Here is a 26441-nt window from a genome sequence, read left to right as displayed (position 1 = left end):
CTATCAAGAACCGAACGGACCATCTGAACTATGGGCACAGTCACCAAAAATTGAGATGCCTGGGTGGGGGCTGGGCACCAAGTCCTTGGCTCCAGAGGTTAGTCCCCAGGAAAGGGCCGGGGGACGCCTGGGTGGGGGCTGGGCACCAAGACGTCCGCTCCAGAGGTTAGTCCCCAAGAACGGGCTGGGGGGGCAGGGTGGAGCGGAAACTGCTTGGGAGGTCTAGAAACCATTTGACCGGGCAGAGACTGCCTGGGAGACTAGAAAACAAAGCTGTCGCAGAGGAAGGGAGCAATACTCTGGGGGGGGGGAGTGGAAAGCCACATCAGAGGGAACCTGGGAGAAGAGCCTGGTCTGCGCCTGTGCTGGGGAGGGGAGAGAAGAAGGGGTGGGTCCCCCATAGAATACCCCCCATGCCACAGCAAGCTTACAGGCCCGCTAGCTAGGTGAAAGCTGTGCTTCCCAGTGCATCCCCTCCCCCCACCCCCACCACCCCCTACACTCTCACCGAAACTGGGGCTGCCTGCCATCCAGGAGGGCTGGCCTCAACAATTGCCTGAAGCCTACCACCGCAGGGGCTGTCCCTGCACAGGCCTGCTTGCCCTTTGGAGGGGCTACACTTCCACAGAGCAGCACCAAACACCACCAGCCCCCGAGAAAAGGCCTGCAGCCCAGAAAAGCTAGAACAAGCCTAGCCAGGCCGTGAATAGATCTGCCTAATTCTCAGATGGTTTTTCTGAGTCAGGCTGCCCCAGGGAGGAGCCTCTTTGGTTCCAATGGCCCTGCTACCCGCCCAAGCCCCCAGGGGGTGCCCCACTCCCGTGGAATAGCTGCTCAGCACCACCAGCCCCCTGGAGGACCCCCTGCAGCCCAGAAAAGCTGCAACAAGCTTGGCCAGACTGTGAAAAGATCCGCCTACATTCGCAGGCCGTCCTTCTGAGTTGGGCTGCCCTAGGGAAGAGCCTCTTAGGTTCTCAGCGACCCAGATAGATGCTTCAGCCCCCAGGGGGTGCTGCTCTCCTGAGGAACAGCTGCCCAACACTGCCAACCCCCTGCAAGAACCCCACAGCCTAAAAACACCAGAGCAAGCTCTGCATGACCAAGTGAAATCTGCTACCATCGTGGTGTGGACCTCCCAGTCCTGTCTGCCCTCAGGAAGTCCTCCTTTGCTTCAAAGAAACACTGTTAGCCCCATCAACACTCCAGAAAAGCCACACTGCCTCAAAAAAGATTGACCAACAATGCCAGCCCTCAGGTAAAATTCCATGGCAGTGACAAGGCAAACACTGCCCAGTCACAGAGAGTACAACTCCCTCAGGAGAAAGAAAACAACAAGCAAGATGAAGAAGCTGAGAAACCACCCCCAGTCAAGCCAACAGGAGAACTCACCTAAAACAGTCAACAATGAAACAGATCTCTGCAGTCTGACAGACCTGGAGTTCAAAAGAGAAATAGTGAAAATACTGAAGGAATTAAGAGAAGATATGAACAGTAATGCAGATACCCTCAGAAAGGAACTAGAAAATATAAGGAGGAGCCAAGAAAAACTAAAACATTCATTTGCAGAGATGCAAACTGAACTAAGGGCAGTAAAAACCAGAATGAATAATGCAGAAGAACGAATCAGTGATATGGAAGATAGAATAATGGAAATCACTCAATCCGGTCAACAGACAGAAAACCGAATCAAAAAACTGGAAAGCAATATAAGAGACCTATGGGATAATATAAAGCGGGCCAATCTACGCATAATAGGAATTCCAGAAGGAGTAGAAAAAGATAAGGGGATGGAAAATATATTTGAAGAAATTATCGCTGGAAACTTCCCAAATCTAAAGGATACTGGGTTCAAGATACAAGAAGCACAGAGGGCCCCAAACAAACTGAACCCAAACAGACCCACACCAAGACACATCATAATAAAAATGGCAAAAGTTAGTGATAAAGAGAGGATCCTAAAGGCAGCAAGAGAAAAGCAGAATGTTACCTACAAGGGAACCCCCATAAGAATATCAGCTGATTTCTCTATAGAAACACTACAGGCCAGGAGGGAATGGCAAGAGATATTTCAAGTGCTAAAAGGAAAAAATATGCAACCTAGAATACTCTATCCAGCAAGAATATCATTTAAAATAGAAGGGGAAATAAAAATTTTTTCCAACAAACAAAAACTTAAAGAATACAGCAACACAAACCCAGGTTAAAGGAAATATTGAAAGGGCTTCTCTAAACCAAAAAGAAAGGAAGGAAAGGGAAGAAAAAAGAAAAGAAAAGAAAAGAAAAAAAAGAAGAAGAGGAAGAACTAGGACTGAGGAAACCACAATCAGAGAGCAGTCACTCAAATAAGCCAGCATACAGATTTAATCATGAACATGCTTCAAACAAAATAAAATTAAAAAGAGTCATCAAAACCATAAAATGTGGGCAAGGGATGTTAGGAAGTAAATAACCCTTTTTGTTTGTTTGTTTGTATGTTTCTCTTCTTAATTTTAATATAGTAATGAAGGGTTTGAACTTACAGGACCATCAGGCTAAAACACACAATTATGGGAAGGGGTTAGCATACTTAAAAAACAGGGCAACCACAAGCCAAAACCAAATATTGCATTTGCAAAAAATGAAAAAAAAATACACTCAAGCAGATAATAACAGGAAGAATGGAGAACCATAGAATCAACTGGAACACGAGGTTCAAATGGAAATAAATAATCATCTATCAATTATCACCTTAAATGTCAATGGACTGAATGCCCCAATCAAAAGACACAGACTGGCTGAGGGGATAAAAAGGCAAAAACCTTCAATATGCTGCCTACAAGAAACTCACCTTAGGACAAAAGATACATATAGATTGAAAGTGAAAGGGTGGGGAAAAATATTTCACGCCAATAGACACGACAGAAAAGCAGGAGTCGCAACGCTCATATCAGACAAAATAGACTTTAAAACAAAAGACATAAAGAAAGACAAAGAAGGACACTACTTAATGATTAAGGGATCCATCCAAGGAGAGGATGTTACTATCGTCAACATATATGCCCCAAATACAGGAGCACCCAGATACATACAACAAATATTAACAGACATAAAGGGAGATATTGATGACAATACAATCATAGTAGGAGACCTTAATACCCCCCCTCACATCAATGGACAGATCCTCTAGACAGAAAACCAATAAAGCAACAGAGATCCTAAAGGAAACAATAGAAAAGTTAGACTTCATTGATATCTTCAGGACACTACATCCAAAAAAAGCAGAATACACATTCTTCTCAAATGCTCATGGAACATTCTCAAGAATCGACCACATATTGGGACACAAAGCTAATCTCAATAAATTTAGGAGCATAGAAATTATCTCAAGTATCTTCTCTGACCACAATGCCATGAAATTAGAAACCAACCATGGGAAAAGGAAAGAGAAAAAACCTACTACATGGAGACTAAACAACATGCTACTAAAAAACCAATGGGTCAATGAGGAAATCAAGAAGGAAATTAAAAACTACCTTGAAACAAATGATAATGAAGACACAACTGCTCAAAATCTATGGGATGCTGCGAAAGCAGTGCTCAGAGGGAAATTTATAGCAATACAGGCCTTTCTCAAAAAAGAAGAAAGATCCCAAATGGACAACTTAACCCTCCACCTAAATGAATTAGAAAAAGAAGAACAAAAAAGTCCTAAAGTCAGCAGAAGGAAGGAAATTATAAAGATCAAAGAAGAAATCCATAAAATAGAGACACAAAAAACAATAGAGAAAATTAATAAAGCCAAGAGCTGGTTCTTTGAAAAGGTGAACAAAATTGACAAACCCCTGGCCAGACTCACTAAAAAGAGGAGAGAAAGAACCCAAATAACCAAAATTATAAATGAAAAAGGAGAAATCACAACGGATACAGCAGAAATACAAAAAACCATAAGAGAATACTATGAACAACTCTACGGCAACAAGTTTGACAATCTGGAAGAAATGGACAATTTTCTAGAATCTTACAGCCTGCTAAAACTGAATCAAGTAGAAACAGACCAACTGAACAGACCAATCACTAGAAATGAAATTGAAGAGGTCATAAAATCACTCCCTACAAATAAAAGTCCAGGACCAGATGGCTTCACAGGTGAATTTTATCAAACATATAAAGAGGAATTGGTGCCCATCCTCCTTAAACTCTTTCAAAAGGTTGAAGAAGAAGGAATACTCCCAAAGACATTCTATGATGCCACCATCACCCTCATTCCAAAACCAGACAGAGATACCACCAAAAAAGAAAACTATCGCCCAATATCATTGATGAATATAGATGCAAAAATTCTCAACAAAATCTTAGCCAACCAAATCCAACAACATATCAAAAAAATTATACACCATGACCAGGTTGGGTTCATCCCAGGTTCACAAGGATGGTTCAACATACGCAAATCAATCAGCATCATACACCACATTAACAAAAAAAAGTCAAAAATCATATGATCATCTCAATAGACGCAGAAAAAGCATTTGACAAAGTCCAACATCCATTCATGATCAAGACCCTTGCCAAAGTGGGTATAGAGGGAACATTTCTGAATATAATCAAAGCCATTTTGATAAACCCACAGCAAATATAATACTCAATGGGGAAAACCTGAAAGCCTTCTCACTCAAATCTGGAACAAGACAGGGATGCCCACTCTCACCACTGCTCTTCAACATAGTTTTGGAAGTCCTAGCCACAGCAATTAGACAAACAAAAGAAATAAAAGGCATCCATATAGGAAGAGAAGAGATAAAACTGTCACTGTATGCAGATGACATAATACTATACATAGAAAACCCTAAGGACTCAACCCCAAAACTCCTTGAACTGATTAACAAATTCAGCAAAGTAGCAGGATAGAAGATGAACATTCAGAAGTCAGTTGCATTTCTGTATACCAGCAATGAAATATTAGAAAAGGAATACAAAAATATAATACCTTTTAAAATTGCACCTCACAAAATCAAATACCTCGGAATACACCTGACCAAGGAGGTAAAGGACCTATATGCCGAGAACTATAAAACTAATCAAAGAAATCAAAGAAGATGGAAAGAAATGGAAAGATATTCCATGTTCCTGGATTGGGAAAATCAATATTGTAAAAATGGCCATACTACCCAAAGCAATCTACAGATTCAATGCAATCCCTATCAAATTACCCATGATATTTTTCACAGAACTAGAACAAACAATCCAAACATTTATATGGAACCACAAAAGACCCAGAATCGCCAAAGCAATCCTGAGAAAAAAAAAAAACAAGCAGGAGGCATAACTCTCCCAGACTTCAAGAAATACTACAAAGCCACAGTCATCAAAACAGTGTGGTACTGGTATCAAAACAGACAGACAGATCAATGGAACAGAATAGAGAATCCGGAAATCAACCCGGACACCTATGGTCAATTAATCTTTGACAAGGGAGGCAAGAACATCAAATGGGAAAAAGGAAGTCTATTCAGCAAGCATTGATGGGAAACCTGGACAGCTGCATGCAAAGCAATGAAACTAGAACACACTCTCACACCATGCACAAAAATAAACTCAAAATGGCTGAAAGACTCAAATATACAACAGGACACCATCAAACTCCTAGAAGAAAACATAGGCAAAACACTCTCTGACATCAACATCATGAATATTTTCTCAGGTCAGTCTCCCAAAGCAATAGAAATTAGAGCAACAATAAACCCATGGGACCTCATCAAACTGAAAAGCTTTTGCACAGCAAAGGAAACCCAAAAGAAAACAAAAAGACAACTTACAGAATGGGAGAAAATAGTTTCAAATGATGCAACTGACAAGGGCTTAATCTCTAGAATATATAAACAACTTATACAACCCAACAGCAAAAAAGCCAATCAATCAATGGAAAAATGGGCAAAAGACCTGAATAGACATTTCTCCAAAGAAGATATACAGATGGCCAACAAACACATGAAAAAATGCTCAACATCGCTGGTTATAAGAGAAATGCAAATCAAAACTACCATGAGATATCACCTCACACCAGTCAGAATGGCCCTCATTAAGAAGTCCACAAATAACAAGTGCTGGAGGGGCTGTGGAGAAAAGGGAACCCTCCTACACTGTTGGTGGGAATGTAAACTGGTACAGCCACTATGGAGAACAGTTTGGAGATACCTTAGAAATCTATACATAGAACTTCCATATGACCCCGCAATCCCACTCTTGGGCATCTATCCGGACAAAACTCTACTTGAAAGAGACACGTGCACCCGCATGTTCATTGCAGCACTATTCACAATAGCCGGGACGTGGAAACAACCCAAATGTCCATCGACAGAGGATTGGATTGGGAAGAGGTGGTATATATACACAATGGAATACTACTCAGCCATAAAAAAGAATGACATAATGCCATTTGCAGCAACATGGATGGAGCTAGAGAACCTCATACTGAGTGAAATGAGCCAGAAAGACAAAGACAAATACCATATGATATCACTTATAACTGGAATCTAATATCCAGCACAAATGAACATCTCCTCAGAAAAGAAAATCATGGACTTGGAGAAGAGACTTGTGGCTGCCTGATGGGAGGGGGAGGGAGTGGGAGGGATGGGGAGCTTGGGCTTATCAGACACAACTTAGAATAGATTTACAAGGAGATCCTGCTGAATAGCATTGAGAACTTTGTCTAGATACTCATGTTGCAACAGAAGAAAGGGTGGGGGAAAAAATGTAATTGTAATGTATACATGTAAGGATAACCTGACCCCCTTGCTGTACAGTGGGAAAATAAAAAAAATTATAAAAAAAAATAATGAAATGTCTAGCCGTACTATAGCCATATTTTAGCAATGTTCCTCCCCCAAATGAGTTTGAGCTCTATTTTATACCATTCATTTGTCATCATGTAGCAAGTGGTACTGATTTTTCACTTATTGAAAGAACTTATACAGGATTCTTTAAGTATTGCATCCCCCAGAGCCTATTCTCATTCTCATCTAGCCTGGAGAGAAAATGATCTGAAACGGATGTTTCCTTGAAGACTACAGAGCAGATGCTCTTCTTTCTCTCCCTCCTCTTCCTCCTTCTCTTCCTCATACTCCTCCTTTTACTTCTTTCTAATCCCCTCCTCATTTTCCTCCTCCTTCATCCCAGGAATATAATGTGGCTACTAAAGCCAGAGTTCCATAGAGCTTAAAAAGACCCAAGGAATAATCTAGGCATTCTTAAGACTTGAAAATCTAGGACCCACAAGGTACAGGACATGCATATGATCATGTAGCTTATAGAATCCTGAGAGATCTAATTTTATTTATTCATTTATTTTCTTTTTATGGCCATACCTGCAGCTTATGGAAGTTCCCATGCTAGGTGTCGAATTGGAGCTGCAGCTACAGCCTATACCACAATGCCAGATCCGAGCTGCCTCTGCAACCTGTGCCACAGCCTGCAGCAATACTGGATTCTTAACCTATTGAGTGAAGCCAGGGATTGAACCCTCATCTTCACGGACACTATGTCAGGTTCTTAACCTGCTGAGCCATAACAGGAACTCTAAGAAGTAATTTTAGAACCATAATCTGTGCTTTTCTTCTTCAAGGAGCAGACAAGTTGAAAGAATTGGGCCCATTCAGGTCTTCATATTCAATATGCATCTCCTGGAAAGGTTTGAGAGCTCCCCAGCCTCTCTGGCCAGTCTGATTAGTGGAGGCCTTTCCCTGCATAAAACTGTACCTTCCATAGAGACTAGAAAAGGTGGTTATTTTTTCAAATATTCAGCTCTGAGGTGAAAAAAGATGACGAAGAATACAAAGAAACAGGGAAACATGGCCCAATCAAAGGAATAAAATCTTTAGAAACTGACACTTAAAAAATAGGAGTCTGTGAATTATCTGACAAAGAGGTCAAAATTGGTGTCCTAAAGAAATTCAGTGTGCTTAGAACACAAACAACTAAATGAAATCAGGAAAATGGTACATGGACAAAAGGAGAATATAAATAAAGAAATAGAAACTAAAAGAGAACCAACTGAAAATTCTGGAGATGAAATTAGGTAATATAAAAGGCAGAATAGACAGAACATCAAAAAATGAAGGAATAAATGACAGTTCCTTGAGATGAAGCTTCCCTTCGTGCCCTGCTTATGCACATAAAATGGTTATCTTGGTTTGAATTTCTTAGAAGTACACCTGAAGATAGAGATAGGAATTTAAGAGCAAGTACTTTATTTGGGGGCTGATCCTAAGGAATGCTGTTAAGGGATTGAAGTAAAAAGACAAGGAGGTAGCCGTTAAAGGTGAATTATTCAGCTACTTCAAGCAACTTGAGTTGATGCCACTAGAGAACATGCTCAAAATTATCTCAACCAAGAGATATTAAGGTCCTAGTTATTGATCTATCAACTCCCTCACCGAGTCCCATCACTGGCTGGGACTGCTCCTGGGGCATTAACTCCCCATCCTTGCCCTGTGTCTTGGCTGAGCATATTCCTCAAGCTAGAAAAATCTCTCCAGATCTCACAGGCTTTCACACTAAGTGGGCTTCAGAATGAAGAGGTACACACTAAGGGCACCACCAGCATCTGCCACAATGCAGATCTGAGTATCTAAGTGATTAAAATGTGACTAACTGCACAATTTGATTTTGGCTTTTGATTGCAAGGGAAAAGGGCACACTTAAGCCCACCAAGAAAAGTTTGACTTATTATAGTGATATCAATACATTTGTGGGCATACAAGTACAGAAACCAAAGTAATGCCAGGCCTAATGGAAATAGATATAAAACAAATAAGTGGTTAAGAAGCAACACAACTACTTGATCTCTTTCAAGGGCTGTAGTCCTGACTTGACTCTGCTAGTCTCTTCCATTCATCTCTCTTTATTGCTGTATTAATCAGGTTAGATAGGCTATAGTGTCTTACAGTAACACACAACCCTCACCTCTCTGGCTTAACACAACAAAAGCTAGTTTTCCTCAGTTGTTCTTCAGGCAGTGAATCAACAATTCCAATAGCTGTTTTCCATGTGCAGATTCAGTTATCCTGGCAGCTTTGATCTTAAGGTTCAACAAAATCTCAACGCATTTTCCCTAACTTCTTGCAGGAGCCTTTTATTAATTCAATCTGAAAGTAGCACCCATCATTTCTGCACATATTTTTTTGACCAGACCTAATCACAAAGTCTTGCCTAACTACAAAAGATTGCATACTTTCACATATGCCCTGGAAGGAAAAGATGCCTCCATGTTGCTAGGTACTGATAACCTCTGCCACACCAGACATGTTCCTTGAAAGTTTAGCCCATGTAACTGTATTGGTTCATTTGCCCCCTAGTACAGTTCGTGATCTTTCTGTTTAGCACTCCCAGTTAACATGCTGTCTTCCAGTTTCCCAATTTCAAAATCCTAAGAAGAGTTCCTATACCTTATATCCTGTATTCTCCTATATTGGTCTTCCAGCATTACCAAAAGAAGAAACAGGAAATTTAAAGAAGGCTGACTTCTGACTTGGAGGATTAAACATGAGAGAAGACCCTAGGGCAATGTTTATTGAACACCTAAAGAAAAAGAATTCTGCCAACAGGCTGATTTTTCTACAAATTATCTGCTTCTGAAAGGCAGGGAAAAAATATTCGAAAACTTACAGAATGTAGAGAAATTCACCAGGAAGACAGTTCCAGAGAACATTATAAGGAACAATGGCATTGAAACTGGATTGGGAAACTTAAGGAGAAAGTAGCTCTGATTTCTAATTAGGAGAGAGTAACTAATATAAAGTCAAATTAATACTATAACAAATTAATATATGCAAAGTATAATTCCAAAACTTAAGATCAGAAACTTAAGAGATGCTTTTAATTCTGGCATGTGAAGATTTGATAGGGGAAAGGGAATTCCAAGTAAAATTACTCACCCTCCTTGAGAAATCATTTCAAAATTATTCTAAAAATTATTTATTAGATATTTTTCAAATTATAACACATTTATAACACATGCTTGCTATAAAAAGTGAAATAACCTAGAACAAAGGGTATAAAGACTAAACCAATCATCTCTCTTCACTCTTTGAACTTTTAAACTTTATCAATATGTGTTTTTAACTTTAATAGATGTTTCCATACAGCTTAGTTAGAATCTTTATTTATAATCAGTTAACCATAGACATGTGAGTCTATTTCTGGCCTCTGTTATGTTTCATTGATATATATTTCTATCCTTAAGCCACTAACGCACAGGTTAAATACTATAGCTTTATAGTAAGTCACTATTAGTATCGATCTTTCAAGTCAGATTTTTTTCAATACTTTTGACTATTCTAGCTTCTTTGCATCATCAAGTAGATTTTAGAATCAACTTGTCAATCTCTTATCCTCCCAGAAAAGACTTCTGAAAATTTTCATTGGAATTGCACTGAATCTAAAGATCAATTTAGGAGAAATTGTCATCTTAACAATATTGAGTCTACTGATCTGTGAACATAGCATATCTCGCCATTTATTAAATTTGCTTTTAATTTTTCTCTGGAATGTTTTGTAGTTGTCAGTGTATTGATCTTATACACATGTTGTTAATTCAGTTTCATGGGTCTTTTTAATTGAAGTGTAGTTGATTTACAATGAATGTTGTGTTAGTTTCTGGTATACAGCAAAGTGACTCAGTTATATACATATTCAGTTATACATGTATTCTTTTTCAGATCCTTTTCCATTATAGTTTATTACAAGATATTGAATATAGTTCCCTGTGCTATTTTTTCTATTTTATATATAGTAGTTTTTGCTAATCCCAAACTTCTAATTTACCCCTCTTAATTTCATGGTTGTTGATGCTGTTATAAATAGTATAGTTTTTAACCTCAATTGCTAATTGTACATTACAGATGTAGATAGATAGATAGATGGATGTAGATACAATTGATTTTCGTATATTCAATTCATTCTCTTCATACTTGCTGAAGAGAATATGAATGATTCCCGGTTCTGAGTGTGCTCCGAGAATTGTTTATACTACAACTCCAATAATTGATCTTTCCTCAGTTATTATTGCCCACCTGTACCTGTGCAAATTGTGTTCAGTCAAAGACCCTAGCAAATACCCTAGCAGAGTATCCCCATAATACTCGTTCTCTGACAATAATTGATTCCTATAGTTAATCCTGCTTTTTAGTCATTTATGGAAGGAGGATTATTCCCATGTGATGCAAAGAGGGAAGGAATTTGCCGCTTTAATTTTTTTTTTGTCTTTTACAGTTTATTTTCTTTTTTGATTTTTGTTTATTTCTTAATTTTTTTATTACTCAATGAATTTACTACATTTATAGTTGTACAATGATCATCACAATTCAATTTTATAGGATTTCCATCCCACAACTCATTGCATCCCCCCACCCCACAAACTGTCTCCTTTGGAAACCATACGTTTTTCAAAGTCTGTGAGTCAGTATCTGTTCTGCAAAGAAGTTCATTCTGTTCTTTTTTCAGATTCCACATGTCAGTGAAAGCATTTGATGTTAGTATCTCATTGTATGACTGACTTCACTTAGCATGATAATTTCTAGGTCCATCCATGTTGCTAAAAATACCAGTATTTCGTTCCTTTTAATGGCTGAGTAAAATAGTCTGTTGTGTATATGTATCACATCTTCTGGATCCACTCCTCTGTCGATGGACATTTAGGTTGTTTCCATGTCTTGGCTATTGTAAATAGTGCTGCAATGAACATTGGAGTACATGTGTCTTTGCGAGTCATGGTTTTCTCTGGATAGATCCCCAGGGGTGGGATTGCTGGATCAAATGGGAGTTCTATGTTTAGTTTTCTGAGGAATCTCCATATTGCTTTCCACAGTGGTTGCACCAATTGACAATCCCACCAACAGTGTACTAGGGTTCCTTTTTCTCCAAACCCTCTCCAGCACTTATTGTTTGTCGACTTTTGGATGACAGTCATCCTGGCTGGTGTAAGGTGGTACCTCATAGTGGTTTTGATGTGCATTTCTCTAATAAGGAGTGATGTTGAACATCTTTTCATGTGTTTTTTTGGCCATCTGTATGTCTTCTTTGGAGAATTGTCTGTTTAGATCATCTGCCCATTTTTTGATGGGGTGGTTTGTTTTTTTGGTATTGAGTGGTAGGAGGTGTTTATAAATTTTGGAGATTAATCCCTTGTCAGTCACTTCATTTGCAAAGATTTTCTCCCATTCTGTGGGCTGTCCTTTCGTTTTGTTTAGGGTTTCCTTTGCTGTGCAGAAACTTTTAAGTTTGATTAGGTCCCATTTGTTTATTTTTCTTTTTATTGTCATTGCTCTAAGAGATGGATCTGAGAAGATATTGCTGTCGTTTAAGTCAGAGAGTGTTTGGCCTATGTTTTCCTCTAAGAGTTTTATAGTGTCTGGTCTTATATCTATGTCTTTATTCCATTTTGAGTTTATTTTTGTATATGGTGTTAGGGAGTGTTCTACTTTCATTCTTGTCCATGTGGCTGTCCAGTTTTCCCAGCACCACTTACTGAACAGGCTGTCTTTTCTCCATTGTATATTCTTGCCTCCTTTGTCATAGATGTAGGTGCATGGGTTTAATTCTGGGCTTGCTATCCTGTTCCACTGATCTATATTTCTGTCTTTGTGCCAGTATCATATAGTTTTGATGATTGTTTCTTTGAAGTATAGTCTGAAGGCATGGAGCCTGATGCCTCCAGCTCCATTTTTCATTTTCATGATGTCTTTGGCTATTCTGGGTCTTTTGTGCTTCCAAACAAACGTTAAAATATTTTGTTCAAGTTCTGTGAAAAATGTCCTTGTTAATTTGATAGGGATTGCATTGAATATGTAGATTGCCTTGGGTAGTATAGTCATTTTGATAATATTGACTCTTCCAATCCAAGAGCATGGTATGTCTTTCCATCTATTTGTGTCATCTTTGATTTCTTTCATCAGTGTCTTATAGTTTTCAGAGTACAGGTCTTTTGTCTCTTTAGGTAGGTTTACTCCTAGGTATTTCATTCTTTTGGATGTGATGGTAAATGGGATTGCTTCCCTAATTTCTCTTTCTGCTCTTTGATTGTTAGTGTATAGAAATGCCATCAATTTCTGTGTGTTAATTTTGTATTCTGAAACTTTGCCAAATTCATGGATGAGCTCTAATAGTTTTCTGGTAGAGTCTTTAGGATTCTCTAGGTATAGTATCATGTCATCTGCAAATAGTGATAGTTTTACTTCTTCCTTTCCAATTTGGATTCCTTTTATCTCTTTTACTTCTCTGACTGCTGTGGCTAGGACTTCCAAAACTATGTTGAATAGTAGTGGTGAGACCGGACATCCTTGTCTTGTTCCTGATCTCAGTGGGAATTCTTTCAGCTTTTCACCATTGAGAATGATGATAGCTGTGGGTTTGCAGTATGTGGCCTCTATTATGTTGAGATAGGTTCCCTCTATGCCCACTTTCTGAAGGGTTTTTGTCAGAAATGGGTGTTAGATTTTGCCAAAGGCTTTTTCTGTTTCTATTGAGAGGATCATATGGTTTTTATTCTTCCATTTGTTAATGTGGTGTATCACACTGATTGATTTGCAGATATTGAAGAACCCTTGCATCCCTGGGATAAATCCCACTTGATCATGACATACAATCCTTTTGATGTATTGTTGGATGCGGTTTGCTAGTATTTTGTTGAGGATTTTTGCATCAATGTTCATCAGTGAAATTGGCCTGTAGTTTTCTTTTTTTTTGTGGTATTTTTGTCTGGTTTTGGTATCAGGGTGATGGTGGCCTCATAGAATGAGTTTGGGAGTATCCCTTCCTCTGCAATTTTTGGAATAGTTTCAGAAGGATAGGTCTTAGCTCTTCTCTAAATGTTTGATAGAATTTGCCTGTGAAGCCATCTGGTCCTGGACTTTTTTTTGTTGGCAGTTTTTAAATTACAGTTTCAATTTCAGTTCTTGTGATGGTTCTATTCATCTTTTCTATTTCATCTTGGTTTAGTCCTGGAAGATTGTACCTTTCTAAGAATTTGTCCATTTCTTCTAGGTTTTCCATTTTATTGGCGTATAGTTGCATGTAGTAGTCTCTTATGATCCTTTGTATTTCTGTGATGTCCGTTGTTACTTCTCCTTTTTCATTTCTAATTTTATTGATTTGAGTCATCTCTCTTTTTTTCTTGATAAGTCTGGCTAAGGGTTTATCAATTTTATTGATCTTTTCAAAGAACTATCTTTTCATTTCATTGATCTATTCTGTGATTTCCTTTGTTTCTATTTCATTGATTTCTGCTCTGATCTTTATGATTTCTTTCCTTCTGCTAACATTAGGTCTTGTCTGTTCTTCTCTCTCGATCTGTTTTAGCTGTAAAGTTAGCTTGTTTATTTGAGCTTTTTCTTGTTTCCTGAGGCAGGCTTTTATTGCTATAAACTTTCCTCTTAGAATGGCGTTTGCTGCATCCCATAGGTTTTGGAGTGTCATATTTTTGTTGTCATTTGCTCCTAGGTATTTTTTAATTTCCTCTTTGATTTCTTCAGTGATCCATTGGTTGTTTAGTAGCATGTGATTTAGTCTCCACGTGTTTGTGTTTTTTGCATTTATTTTCTTGTTGTTGATTTCCAGTCATATAGCGTTGTGGTTGGAAAAGATGCTTGATATGATTTCAATTTTCTTAAAGTTACTGAGGCTGGATTTGTAGCCCAGGATGTGATCAATCTTAGAGAATGTTCCATGTGCACTTTTGAAAAATGTGTATTCTGTTGCTTTTGGATGGAATGCCCTATAATTATCAATTAAGTCCATCTGGCTTCATTCAGGGCCTGTGTTTCCTTATTGATTTTCTCTCTGGATGATCTGTCCATTGCTGTAAAGTCCCCCACTATGATTGTGTTATCGTTGATTGTCCTCTTAAGGTTGTTAATAGTTGCCTTATATATTGTGGTGAACCTATGTTGGGTGTGTAGATATTTAAAATTGTTATATCATCTTCTTGGATTGATCCTTTGATCATTACGTAGTGACCTTCCTTGTCCCTTAAAATGTTCTTCACTTTAAAGTCTATTTTGTCTGATATGTGTATTGCTACTCCAGCTTTCTTTTGATTCCCGTTTGCATGGAATATTTTCTTTCATCCTCTCCCTTTCAATTTGTATGTGTCCCTAGAAGTGAAGACAGTGTATGTATGGATCTTGTTTTTTTATTTATTCAGCCAGTCTGTGTCGTTTGGTTGTGGCATTTAGTCCATTAACATTTAAGGTAATTATTGATATGTATGTTCTTATTGCCATTTTAATAGTTGCTTTGGATTCGTTTTTGTTGCTCTTTTTTCTTCCCGTCTTCTCTCCTCTTCTGGTTGTTGATTATCTTTAGTGTTGTATTTTAGTTGATTTTTCTTACTTGTTTTTGTATCAATTGTAGACTTTTGGTTTGCAGTTATTCTGAATTTTTGATATAAGAGTCTATATATATATGATATTGTTTTAAGTTGTTGGTCTCTTAATTGCAAGTGCATCTCCAGTGTCTTGCATCTCCCACCTCTTCTCATGATTTCTTCTTTTGGTGGCATAATTGCATGTGGATGATTTTATATCTTTACTGTATATATACCTTTACTGGTGAGCCTCGTCATTTGCGGTATTTTTGTTTCCTATTGCAGCCTTTTCTTTTCTGCCTAGTGAAATTCCTTTAGTATTTGTTCTAAAGCTGGTTTAGTGTTGCTGAATTCTCTTAGCTTTTGCTTATCTGTGAAGCTTTTGTGAATACTTTGCCAGGAAAATATCCATTTCATTAGGCTTTAAAATTTGCTGTCACAAAGTTTCACATAGTATTTTCCCCATGTTTGTTAATTGTGAGTTCCATTGTTCTTCCCATTATGCTAATAGTTATATTTCTTTTTCAGACCTCATAATATATGAATTTATTTACTATTACGTGAAAAATAAAAGATAATGAATAATTCCTCCAACAAAAATATTCTATTTCTCACCTATCCTTTCACAGTTTTTCTCTCAGTGATATCAGATCTTCAGAATACTTTTACTTTCACATTAGCTCCTTACCCCATCTCGAAGACTCTCAGATTTATTTAGTTTAAAATCCTTTCTTAAGTAATTTCCTTAGATGAAATATGTGAGTGCTATGTCCCCTAAATTCTTTCAGTCTTCCTTTAACTGGACAATCGAGTGATCTCTTGGCTGCCTATACAATACTTAGGATGCCTTCTTTTACCTTTATTAAGCTGAGGATTTTATTTCACATTCTTCCTGCCTTCCAGGCTGCAAAAAGAAGTCCAATGCCAATCTGATTCTTTTCTTTTTATAATTAAGATTTTTCTCACTGGGAACTTATAGATGTTCCTTTTTTCCTTGGAGTTCAAGAATTTTATCTGTATGTGCTTGGGTCTTTTTTTAAATCAATGTCTTTGTAGATAATTCTAAAATCTTTTCAATCTGGAGTTCCCATCGTGGCTCAGTGGTTAACGAATCTGACTAGGAACCATGAGGTTGCGGGTTCGATCCCTGGCCTTGCTCAGTGGGTTAAGGATCCTGCATTGCCTAGAGCTGTGTTGTAGGTCACAGACATGGCTCGGATCTGGCGTTGCTGTGGCTCTGGTGTAGGCCAGCAGCTATAGCTCTGATTAGACCCCTAGCCTGGGAACCTCCCATAGGCCGTGGGTGTGGCCCTAGAAAAAAACAAAAAGACAAAAAAATAAAAATAAAAAAATAAAATCCTTTCACTCTGTAATCTCATATACTTATTTGATTAAGGAAAACTATTCTTTCAGTTGTGATTTTTCCTCCATCTGTGCCTTTTCCTCTTTCTAGGATTCTTATTATTCACAAGCTGAGTCTCCTGGATTTATCCTGCAACCGTATTACCTTAATATAAGATACATTAAACTTTCATCTTCATAGATTCTCCTGTCTACCCCTTCCAAAGTATTCGTCATATATTACAAATAGTTAGAAATACTACAAAATTTGAATAAGGTCATCTTCCAGTAGTACTAAATGGGCAAAACCCTCTTAATTTACTATAATTATTGCATAGTTAAAAAGACAAAAGAATATCAACAGAAAATAAATGTGGAAGTTGTTACAAGATGGCACAAATATCAAAAGTTTAAAATTAAATATTATTGGGTTAAATTACCCCATTAAAAAAAGTTTTTTAATGGGCATTGCCATTGTGGCTTTGTGTTACCAAATCCAACTTGTATCCATGAGGACACAGGTTCAATCCCTGGCCTTGCTCAGTGGGTTAAGGATCTGGCATTGCCCTGAGCTGTGGTGTAGGTCTCAGACACAGCTCGGGTCCTGCATTGTTGTGGCTGTGGTGTAGCTGGCAGCTGCAGCCCGATTCAACCCCTAGCCTGGGAACTTCCATATGCTGCAGGTGCAGCCCTAAAAAGACAAAAAGAAAAAGAAAAAGTTTCCCCAGAATTTCTTTTGAAATAGAATACCACTTCCATTACTTTCAAGTAATGCAACTTTTATAAACCACATTCAGCAATATCCTTAACACAAAGTAAATACAGAATATTTTTAACTAGATATCAGACAATCTTAAAGTTCCAGAGCCTATAATCAGCTCCTTTCTTCCATTGACTTTTCCCCTGTACCGAAGGATTGGTGTCTCTAAAAGGGAATGTGGGGAGAAGACAGAGAATTCTTTCTTCTCTGAGTGTTCATTCTTTAGAGTCAGAGACTGCTGTGCTAATAATCAAGCATTATAGTCAAAAGTAAATAGGAAAACACCTCTAAGTTTTCATCAGAAAACATTCGTCTTTTTTAAAAAAATGGAAAAGCTGTTAGTGCATTTTAAATTTGCTCAGCTCATTGCTAAAGAACATCATCTGAGTGAATAGTAAGTTTCAGAGGATAATCAAACACTTTACACAAATGAGAACATCTGCAGTCACCCCTGGAATGATGAAATTACAGGGCCATCAATCTTCATGCTTCAGGGCATAGGCTGATTACCAGCTGGAAGAGAGAAGATATTCTTTATAGTGTTTCTATAATATCAACTCAGATTTTTATTTCCCTTTGAACACAACCCTTTGGGAGAGCTTTAACGTACATTATGGACAAATACTGCAATATGAGAGGAAAATATAAAAATATTTTAGAGAAATAAATTAAGAAAATGATAAACAATCAGGGAAGTTATGCAGAATAAGCATAAAAGTTAACAAAAATCATTTTGGCTATTTATCACACATAGAACCTGACAGAGTAGAGCTCAGCATTTTGTTGAATGATGAATGAATGGAGAAAGAAAGAAATCCTATAACCTTACCAATATTTGACCTTCAGTACTTTGCTTATCCTCAGTTTACTTATCTTTAAAATGGGGATAATTGTACCCATCTCTTGTTATTACAGAGATTGAACTAAGTTTTGCATGTAAATAAATTTATTACTGCCTGGTAATAAATGATAGTCATATAAATCTCCTGATTAAATTGATTTAGCTAATTCCTAGCCAAATCTAACAATTAAATTATCTCAATATGTTTCATAATAGATCAAATCTTTATATATTGATATATTATAATCCGCATTCTGTTGTGTTTCTGTGAAACCAGTAATGTAGTACACCACAGACATTCCTTAAGACTATTTTTATTTTGAGCTAAGCATAAATTTTCTGCTAATAAACAGATTCTTAGTTGATGTCTTAGTCTGTTCAGGCTGCTGAAACAAAATACCACAGACGGGGTAGATTGTAAACAACATAAATTAGCCTGTCACAGCTCTGGAAGCTGGGAAGTACAAAATTAAGGTATGGGCAAAATTGTTATCTGGTAAGGGTCTGCTTCCTTACAATGGTGGTCTTCTCATGGTAACTTCATATAATGGGAGGGGGCAAGGGAGCTTTATTGGGCCACTTTTATAAGGGCACTAATTCCATTCACGAAAGTTTTTCCAAGGACCATACCTCCTAATACCATCACCTTGGGTGTTAAGATTTCAAGATAGGAATTTTGGAGACACACATTCAATCCCTAGCAGTTGATATACTGTAATAAGCAAAGCTCAAACTCATAAAAGACTAACAGCTGCTCTGGAGTTCCCAGCTTGGGTTACTCCTGTGTCACCGGTTAGATCCCTGGCCTGGGAACTTCAATATGCCCTGGACATGTAGCCAAAAAAAAAAAGAGTAACAGCTGCTCACCTTGAAATGTCCAAAGCACTGGCCCAAGGCTACTACAGCTGGCCAAATGCATATAAAAGTCATTTAAAGTATTGTAAATTATGAGTGGTACTGGCACTCCTTCCTAACAATTTATTAAAATTAATTACTTTTATTAGCAAATTCTCTTGAGATCTATAAATTAGATGTATCCTGTAGATATTGATAATGTTCCACTCACATGAATAAGTTCAGTATCTGTAAACAGTACTTATATGTCTTTGGATATTCAAAACTAGTTAAAAGCTAGGTTAAAAATAAATCACATAGCATTTGGGATTAGCATAACTTTAAATAACAATGAGAACTTTTTTTCCCTAAACAATGATCACATGCTGTTTTTATTGCAATTGAAGAAGGTGTTGGAAAGATAACCTAGTTTATTGGACTATTTCTCTAAGGGCAGGATTAAAAAAGTCTGCATTTTTTGTTGCTGTTGGCTTTTTTTTTCCTGTGCAGTAAAGTCGTTTCAATGAGCTGCACATAATCAAGTTATCTCTTTTTTGGAAGACTGAAAATTGGAAGATTTCTTAGATCTTGAGAGGAATTTTTGTCATTTACTTCATGAATCGTTTAGCAAAAGACAGCCATGTACTCCTTCAAATAAGTTACTATCTCAGAGTATCACTATGTCGCTTAAAAATTTGGGGGAGGGAGTGGGTTTTTTTTTTTTTTTTTGGCCCGCATCATCAAATCAACAGTTCTGCAGGCCATCTGACAAAAGTTAATGACCAGTTCAATTAATGTTGAGTTCTGGTGATTTTCTTAGACCATAAAAGGGCCCATTTCCAAGTTGTAACAGCAGGTAGCCCACTCAGATCTGCAGTACCTTTGAGAATACCAGACCAACAGCTCTGGTGATAGGAGAATAATATGCTATACAGTTTCACAGGGCAATGTCCAGACAGGACATTGTGATGAAGCTGTTTAAAAGATCAAAAAGATCCCAGGAGTTCCCTTTGTGGTGCAGTGGAAATGAATCCGACTAGTATCCATGAGGTTAAGGATCAAATGGGTTAAGGATTCCAAGTTGCCTTGAGCTGTGGTGTAGGTCGCAGGTGCTGCTGGGATTTGATCCCTAGCCTGGGAACTTCCAGGTGCTGGGTGTGCGACCCTTAAAAAAAAAAAAGTCTCAGACAACACTGGGATCTGTTGAGCCTGAGGAAGATATTGGTAATAAAGCAAACATGGTATTTATAACATATTTAACGACTAGTGGAACCCAGGTGAAGAGTGTCAATATGGGTGTTCATTGTACTAGTTTTTAAACTTTTTAAAAGAAAAAATTAGAGGACTCTAAATTCTGATTTCTCATTCTGGCCCCCTTTTCCTAATCTGGCTTCCTGAAAGCAATTTTCTTGTTGCCATTATGTTATTACTGTGTATGTTTGTTGGATAAATTAGACACATCTTCAAGAACTGGAAAAATGTTTTAATGATTGAAAACCAAAATAAATACATCTCATTACAAAAACAAAACGAAACAAAAAAACCCAATCAGTTCCGCCGGCAAGGGGCAGCAATGTTTGGGGAGAGGGAGAAGCATGCTTAATATATGAAGACTAACACTAGAACTAGTTCCCCACCCCACCCCCCAATCACCATCATCGCCACACACTTTCCCTGAAGAAATGGAAAGAAACCATCATCCTGGAAGCTGTGGTAGATGCTCGGGCCACATAACATTGAATAAGTCTATTTGGAGACACATGAGACTTCACAGTGACACAACGTTTCGTGTCCAGAACTAGTTTTCTAAACTGTAGGCACTCAGGCAACCCATTTCTGCCTCAGTTGAACCAAAGGTTCTGCTGGCCTTGTGAAAGCTCAGCCAGGCACTGCCTGAGATTTGGGCGCTGCGGGGGTGGGGAGTGGTTGTAACTGAGAGGGGGCAGGGGACCTAGAAATGTTCACACCAAACAGTAAGCAGCCTCAGGGCCCAGCCTGAATTGAAAGCGTGAAATGAAGGGGGCAAAGCTTTTAACTAATATACCAAACCTTTACACCCATGACCTAGTTTAAATCTCATGGCAACATTAGGTAGTCGATATTATAAATCACCTTTGAGACAGCAAAAAACTGAGGGTGAAAGAAGCGAAGAGGACTCCCTCCGGGGCTCGCGGCCGGCGCCGTCAGACTACGGGATGCGGCAGCGCCAGGGGCGGGCTTTCTCGGATTCCTGAGGGGGAGAAACGCCCGGCTGCAGTACAGAAACCTAGGCCTGGGTGAGGCGGTGCCAGCAGCGGAAGAAGGAGGGTCCCCTGCGAGGCGCAGTGCCAACCGAGGGGAGGTCGGCGCGGCGACCAGAGCTGCAAACCAAACAAACCAAATGCAGACGCTAGCGGCAAGCACCAGCCCCTCCGCCAGCCCCCTCGCTGCGGAGAGGGGTTTCTCACGCCCCGCTCTCGGGTGACTGCGCCGGAGGTCGGAAGGAAGCGAGGCGAGAGATGAGTCATCCCGCCTAATTCCTCTTTCCCGGTCCCCTCGCCTCCGCGCGCCGGCCCCCTCCCGAGATCTTGAAGCCAGGAGCGAAGATTCCCCACATCCTCAGAGTCCTCCACCAAACCCCCTGTGGCCTGCGGAGGAGAGAGAAGTACGGGTCTTGTGGCCAATGAGAACTTTGCTCTCTCGCCCGCCGTCCAATAGGCCGCTGTTTACAGGCTGGGGCGGGACTAGGAGGATAGGAGGGGGCGGCCCCGGGTTGGCGCGCGCCGCTGCTGTTCTGTGGCTCACAGAGAGAGCGCCTCACCAGGAGTCGGCGCCTAGGCGACGCGGAAAGGCGCCACTGCCACAGCCGCCGCTGCTGGCCAAGGTGCTGGACAAGACAGGCCCGTCGGCCACTCGTCAGCTCAGGCGCCGGTTGCAGCCGCCGCTGCTTCGCTCCCAGCCCAGTCCCCATGGAAGAGATGGAAGAAGAATTAAAATGCCCCGTGTGTGGCTCCTTCTACCGGGAGCCCATCATACTGCCCTGCTCTCACAATATATGTCAGGCGTGCGCCCGCAACATCCTGGTGCAGACCCCGGAGTCGGAGTCCCCTCAAAGCCGACGGGCCTCGGGCTCCGGGGTCTCCGACTATGACTATCTGGACCTGGACAAGATGAGCCTGTACAGCGAGGCGGACAGCGGCTATGGCTCCTACGGGGGTTTCGCCAGCGCCCCCACTACCCCGTGCCAGAAGTCCCCCAACGGCGTTCGAGTGTTTCCCCCAGCTATGCCGCCACCGGCCACCCACCTGTCACCGGCCTTGGCCCCGGTGCCCCGCAACTCCTGTATCACCTGCCCCCAGTGCCACCGCAGCCTCATCCTGGATGACCGGGGACTCCGCGGCTTTCCCAAGAACCGCGTCCTGGAAGGGGTAATTGACCGCTACCAGCAGAGCAAAGCGGCGGCCCTTAAGTGCCAGCTCTGCGAGAAGGCGCCCAAGGAGGCCACCGTCATGTGCGAACAGTGCGATGTCTTCTACTGTGATCCGTGCCGCCTGCGCTGCCACCCACCCCGGGGGCCCCTAGCCAAGCACCGCCTGGTGCCCCCGGCCCAAGGCCGCGTGAGCCGGCGGCTGAGCCCGCGAAAGGTCTCCACCTGTACAGACCACGAGCTGGAGAACCACAGCATGTACTGCGTGCAGTGCAAGATGCCCGTGTGCTACCAGTGCTTAGAGGAGGGCAAGCACTCCAGCCACGAAGTCAAGGCATTGGGGGCCATGTGGAAACTGCACAAGGTGAGTCCTAAGAAAACCCATCCCTAACTCCCCGCGCCTCTGATCTTCTGGTTTCGCACTGTCCTTTGGCGCACAGTGCATACCAGCGGGGGCGCAATGCAGGTGCCTCAAATACCTGCTTTCCCCTGCCTTGCGCATTGCAGGAGGCGCAGAGGGACCTTACACGGCGCACAGGGGAGTGGGAACCTCTCTAGAGACTTGTTTCGGGGGTGCGTAGAGCGGGTCTCCCGGGGCGCGCTGCCTGCGAGCCGGGTGCAGGGCGCCCACTCCCAGAGCTGACCGGCAGCTCTAGGCCGCCACCAGCGTGCAGGAAAGCGATGCATAACTGGGCCAACCCGCGGCTATGCTTGGGGTTGCCAGGGACGCTCCAGGGCAGAGGTGGTTGTGGGGCTCCAGCCGTGATCCCCCAGGGAGAAGATGGGGGCGGCTGAGCAGGCAGACCACTGGGAGCTGGAGCTCCTGGATAGGCTGACGCCTGGAGTCGCGGTGGGGGTGGGGAAAAGAGCCACGAACAGAATACTGATACCTCGGCGCTGGCCGAGACCCCGCGTCCGGTCTGTAAAGGATGCGGGTCAGGGTGCTTTGCGCGCAGAAGGCATATGAGTGGGGAGTGGGTTGAAGGAAAAAAAAAAAAAAAAATCCTGTAGTCGCCATGACAACGCGGCCTGAAGGCTGTGGCCCTGACCCTCGCAGAGGGAATCTGGGTGAGAGTAGCAGGACTGGAGGTTTCTGCGCGGTCGCGACCTGAAAGCTAGGCAGGTGCATCTCACAATCCCCAGCTACCCCCCTCCTACTGATCACCCACACACCCATTTGTCCAGGATTCAACCCTTTCCTTTTGTCAGTAGTTGTCTGTGTAACTTTGAGACTGCTGTTAACAAATTTATCTCATCTCTTTTGATGTCACCTCTGCCAAAGCTAGCTTCAAGAACAGGGCCTTTAACAACTTGTTAAGTCATGCCACTACTCTTTTCACAATCCTCCAATTGTCCCCCACTTTTCCTAGACAGCCCTTAGATGATACACCAGAGCCTTACATGATCTGCTGCCGTTTGTTCTCATCAAATTCGTTTCCTCACATTCCCTCTGCTTCAGCCACCCTGTCCCTCTTGTTCCTCCACCACCACCAGGCCCCCTCTGGCCCCAGGGCCTTTGCATCTGATATTCCTTCAGCCTGAGACCATACCCTGTATCTGAATAGTTCACTCTCTTGCCTCCTTCAGATCATTGCTTAGACTTCACCCTTGCAGTGAGACCTTCTGATCCCCTAGTTCTCTCCCTGTTTTATTTTTCTCAATAGTACTTATCACTAACTAACATGCTGTATATTTTAATTATCAAGTTACTTTTGTATTTATCTATTGCTCCCTCAACACACACACACACACACACACACTTCATGAGGAAAGAGATCTTTATAATGTTATTGCCCACACTGCTTAGAAGAAGGAAACCACTCTTGAGAAGATGTGCATGAATTTGACTTTTACTTTTTAAATAATCCATTTAGTTGGGGGTGCAAAGGGCAAAGCAGGGGTTCAGGAGGTTTACTTCACATTATTGAGCTGCAAGCCCAAGGATGAGGCAGGGCAGCAGAGATGGTGTTCAGGCTTCAGCTATTCCCCACTCAGTGTCCCACCATTCCTTGGAGACTAGAAAGTTTAGTCTTTGAGAAAGGCCCTGGGCTTAATTCTTGAATGTTTTATTTACAGCAAGAAAAAATAAATGATCACCATTTTCAGCAATAGGAAAGCTCAACTCAATATTAATTGAAGGTGATCCATGTTTACAGCCTCCCCTATGACCGATTAAGCCACATGAGTACTGATGGAGATTCAATTTAGCACAAATTTGAGCCCCCACCTAAGGCACATGCCACTATTTTTTAAACATTTCAATTTAAATTTTTAAATATTTAATTTTTGAAATTTTAAAACTTTTGTTTGTGGACAATTTTTTCTTCATATTATGATTTCGCTCTTAAACTGTTCATTATTACCTATGTTAAAATTGCCCTACAAGACTATCCTTGGAATTTTAGAAATTAATCATCCTGTCTAGAAGAAGAACTTAGAGGTACAAGCTAATTAGGATGGTCAAACCACAACATTATTCTTCTGTACAGAAGAACCTATACTTTGTCCATTAAGACCAAAGGCAACCTTTAAATCTCTGTCAAGCTCCATGTAGATTTGAAATGTTAAACCATTTGCTTTGTTGGTAATGGATGTAGTGAGTAGACACTGTGGTGCAGAGTTGAAATTTGGATATCTGCTAAACAATAAGATATAAGTAGGCTAGGAAAGGAATATTGATTTATTTTTTTCTCTGATCTTTTGCACTTTTTTTCAAAATAGTAGTTAATAATTTTTGTTCAGTCAGTATCAAGATTATTAAGCTCCAAGAATTACAAGGCAAAAGGATGACAGATTTAACCTTCACTTATCATCTGTTAGATGAACAACAAATATTACTCCCCCACCTTATCTCTTTGATAAGGTAGTTAACGTGTTAATATTCAGTTTTTCATACAGTCTGTTTATCTTCCATCCTCACAAAAAGCTCATGGGCCAGAATTTCTATGTCCTTCAAAACGTGGAAAACAAAGAATTACACTAAGTAGTTCTCCCAAAGTTGGGTAGTTATCAACACAGGTTATCATTAGATCTGAATGTTCTTGTTAATAGTCATTTCTAGTGATAAAGAAAACTCTGTGAATAAGTGTTTCTCTCAGGAAGCCAACATCTTACACATTCAAGACAAAATGGCTGATGTTTATCTTGTAAGTGGTTTTAAAACAACTGGTTGAAATTCATTAGTTGTCAGTTGACCAAATTAAAACACTTTTCAGACATATATGGCCTTCAAAATCCATGAAAAATAATAATACAGGAAGTGGACTTATAAGACAAATATCTAGTAACACTTTTATTTAATATCAGCATTTGTTCTATTCCTTAATCAAACTTAGGTTGGTATAAAGAATTACTACACACACACAAAGAAAATATTTTTGTAGACACTTCCATATAGGCAATTGGAATCACTATTATTACTTTGTAATTCTAGCAATTCGTATTTCTAAATCTAACATTATCTTTGAATTCCTGGTATAGTTTATCAATCCCTGAATCAGTAATATATTTGTAACCATTCCTTTGTTTTTGTACTGTTGAGCAAGAATTTTCTTTTCCTTCCTAACCTAAACACTGATTATTCATTTTGAATCTTGTCTTAAATATTATTTCTCACTTTCCTTCTTATTTTAAAACAAATATTCGCAGTCTAAACATTTTAAAATAAACCATCAGTTTTTTTTGTTTTTTTTTTTTTTGTTGTTGTTGTTGCTATTTCTTGGGCCGCTCCCACGGCATATGGAGGTTCCCAGGCTAGGGGTTGAACCGGAGCTGTAGCCACTGGCCTACGCCAGAGCCACAGCAACGCAGGATCCGAGCCACGTCTGCAACCACAGCTCACGGCCACGCCGGATCGTTAACCCACTGAGCAAGGGCAGGGACCGAACCCGCAACCTCATGGTTCCTAGTCGGATTCGTTAAC

General features: G+C 40.3%; 1 protein-coding gene across 7 annotated transcripts in view; it reads left to right on the top strand.

The window, feature by feature from the left end:
* Positions 1 to 21535: 21535 nt before the first annotated feature.
* The window catches only part of TRIM9 (tripartite motif containing 9), a 105237-nt gene continuing 100331 nt past the window's right edge, over positions 21536 to 26441 (top strand). For all 7 annotated transcript variants that reach the window (XM_047767312.1, XM_047767316.1, XM_047767313.1 and 4 more), the window contains exon 1: positions 21536 to 22883. In XM_047767312.1, coding sequence (XP_047623268.1) covers positions 22062 to 22883 — 822 coding nt within the window. In that variant the 5' untranslated portion in view covers positions 21536 to 22061. The remainder of the gene's footprint in view (positions 22884 to 26441) is intronic.

The sequence above is a fragment of the Phacochoerus africanus genome, chromosome 2, assembly GCF_016906955.1.
Source record: "Phacochoerus africanus isolate WHEZ1 chromosome 2, ROS_Pafr_v1, whole genome shotgun sequence".
Classification (NCBI taxonomy): Eukaryota; Metazoa; Chordata; class Mammalia; order Artiodactyla; family Suidae; genus Phacochoerus; species Phacochoerus africanus.
The sequence above is the reverse complement of the archived record's forward strand: the minus strand, read 5'-3'. Positions and strand labels throughout refer to the sequence as shown.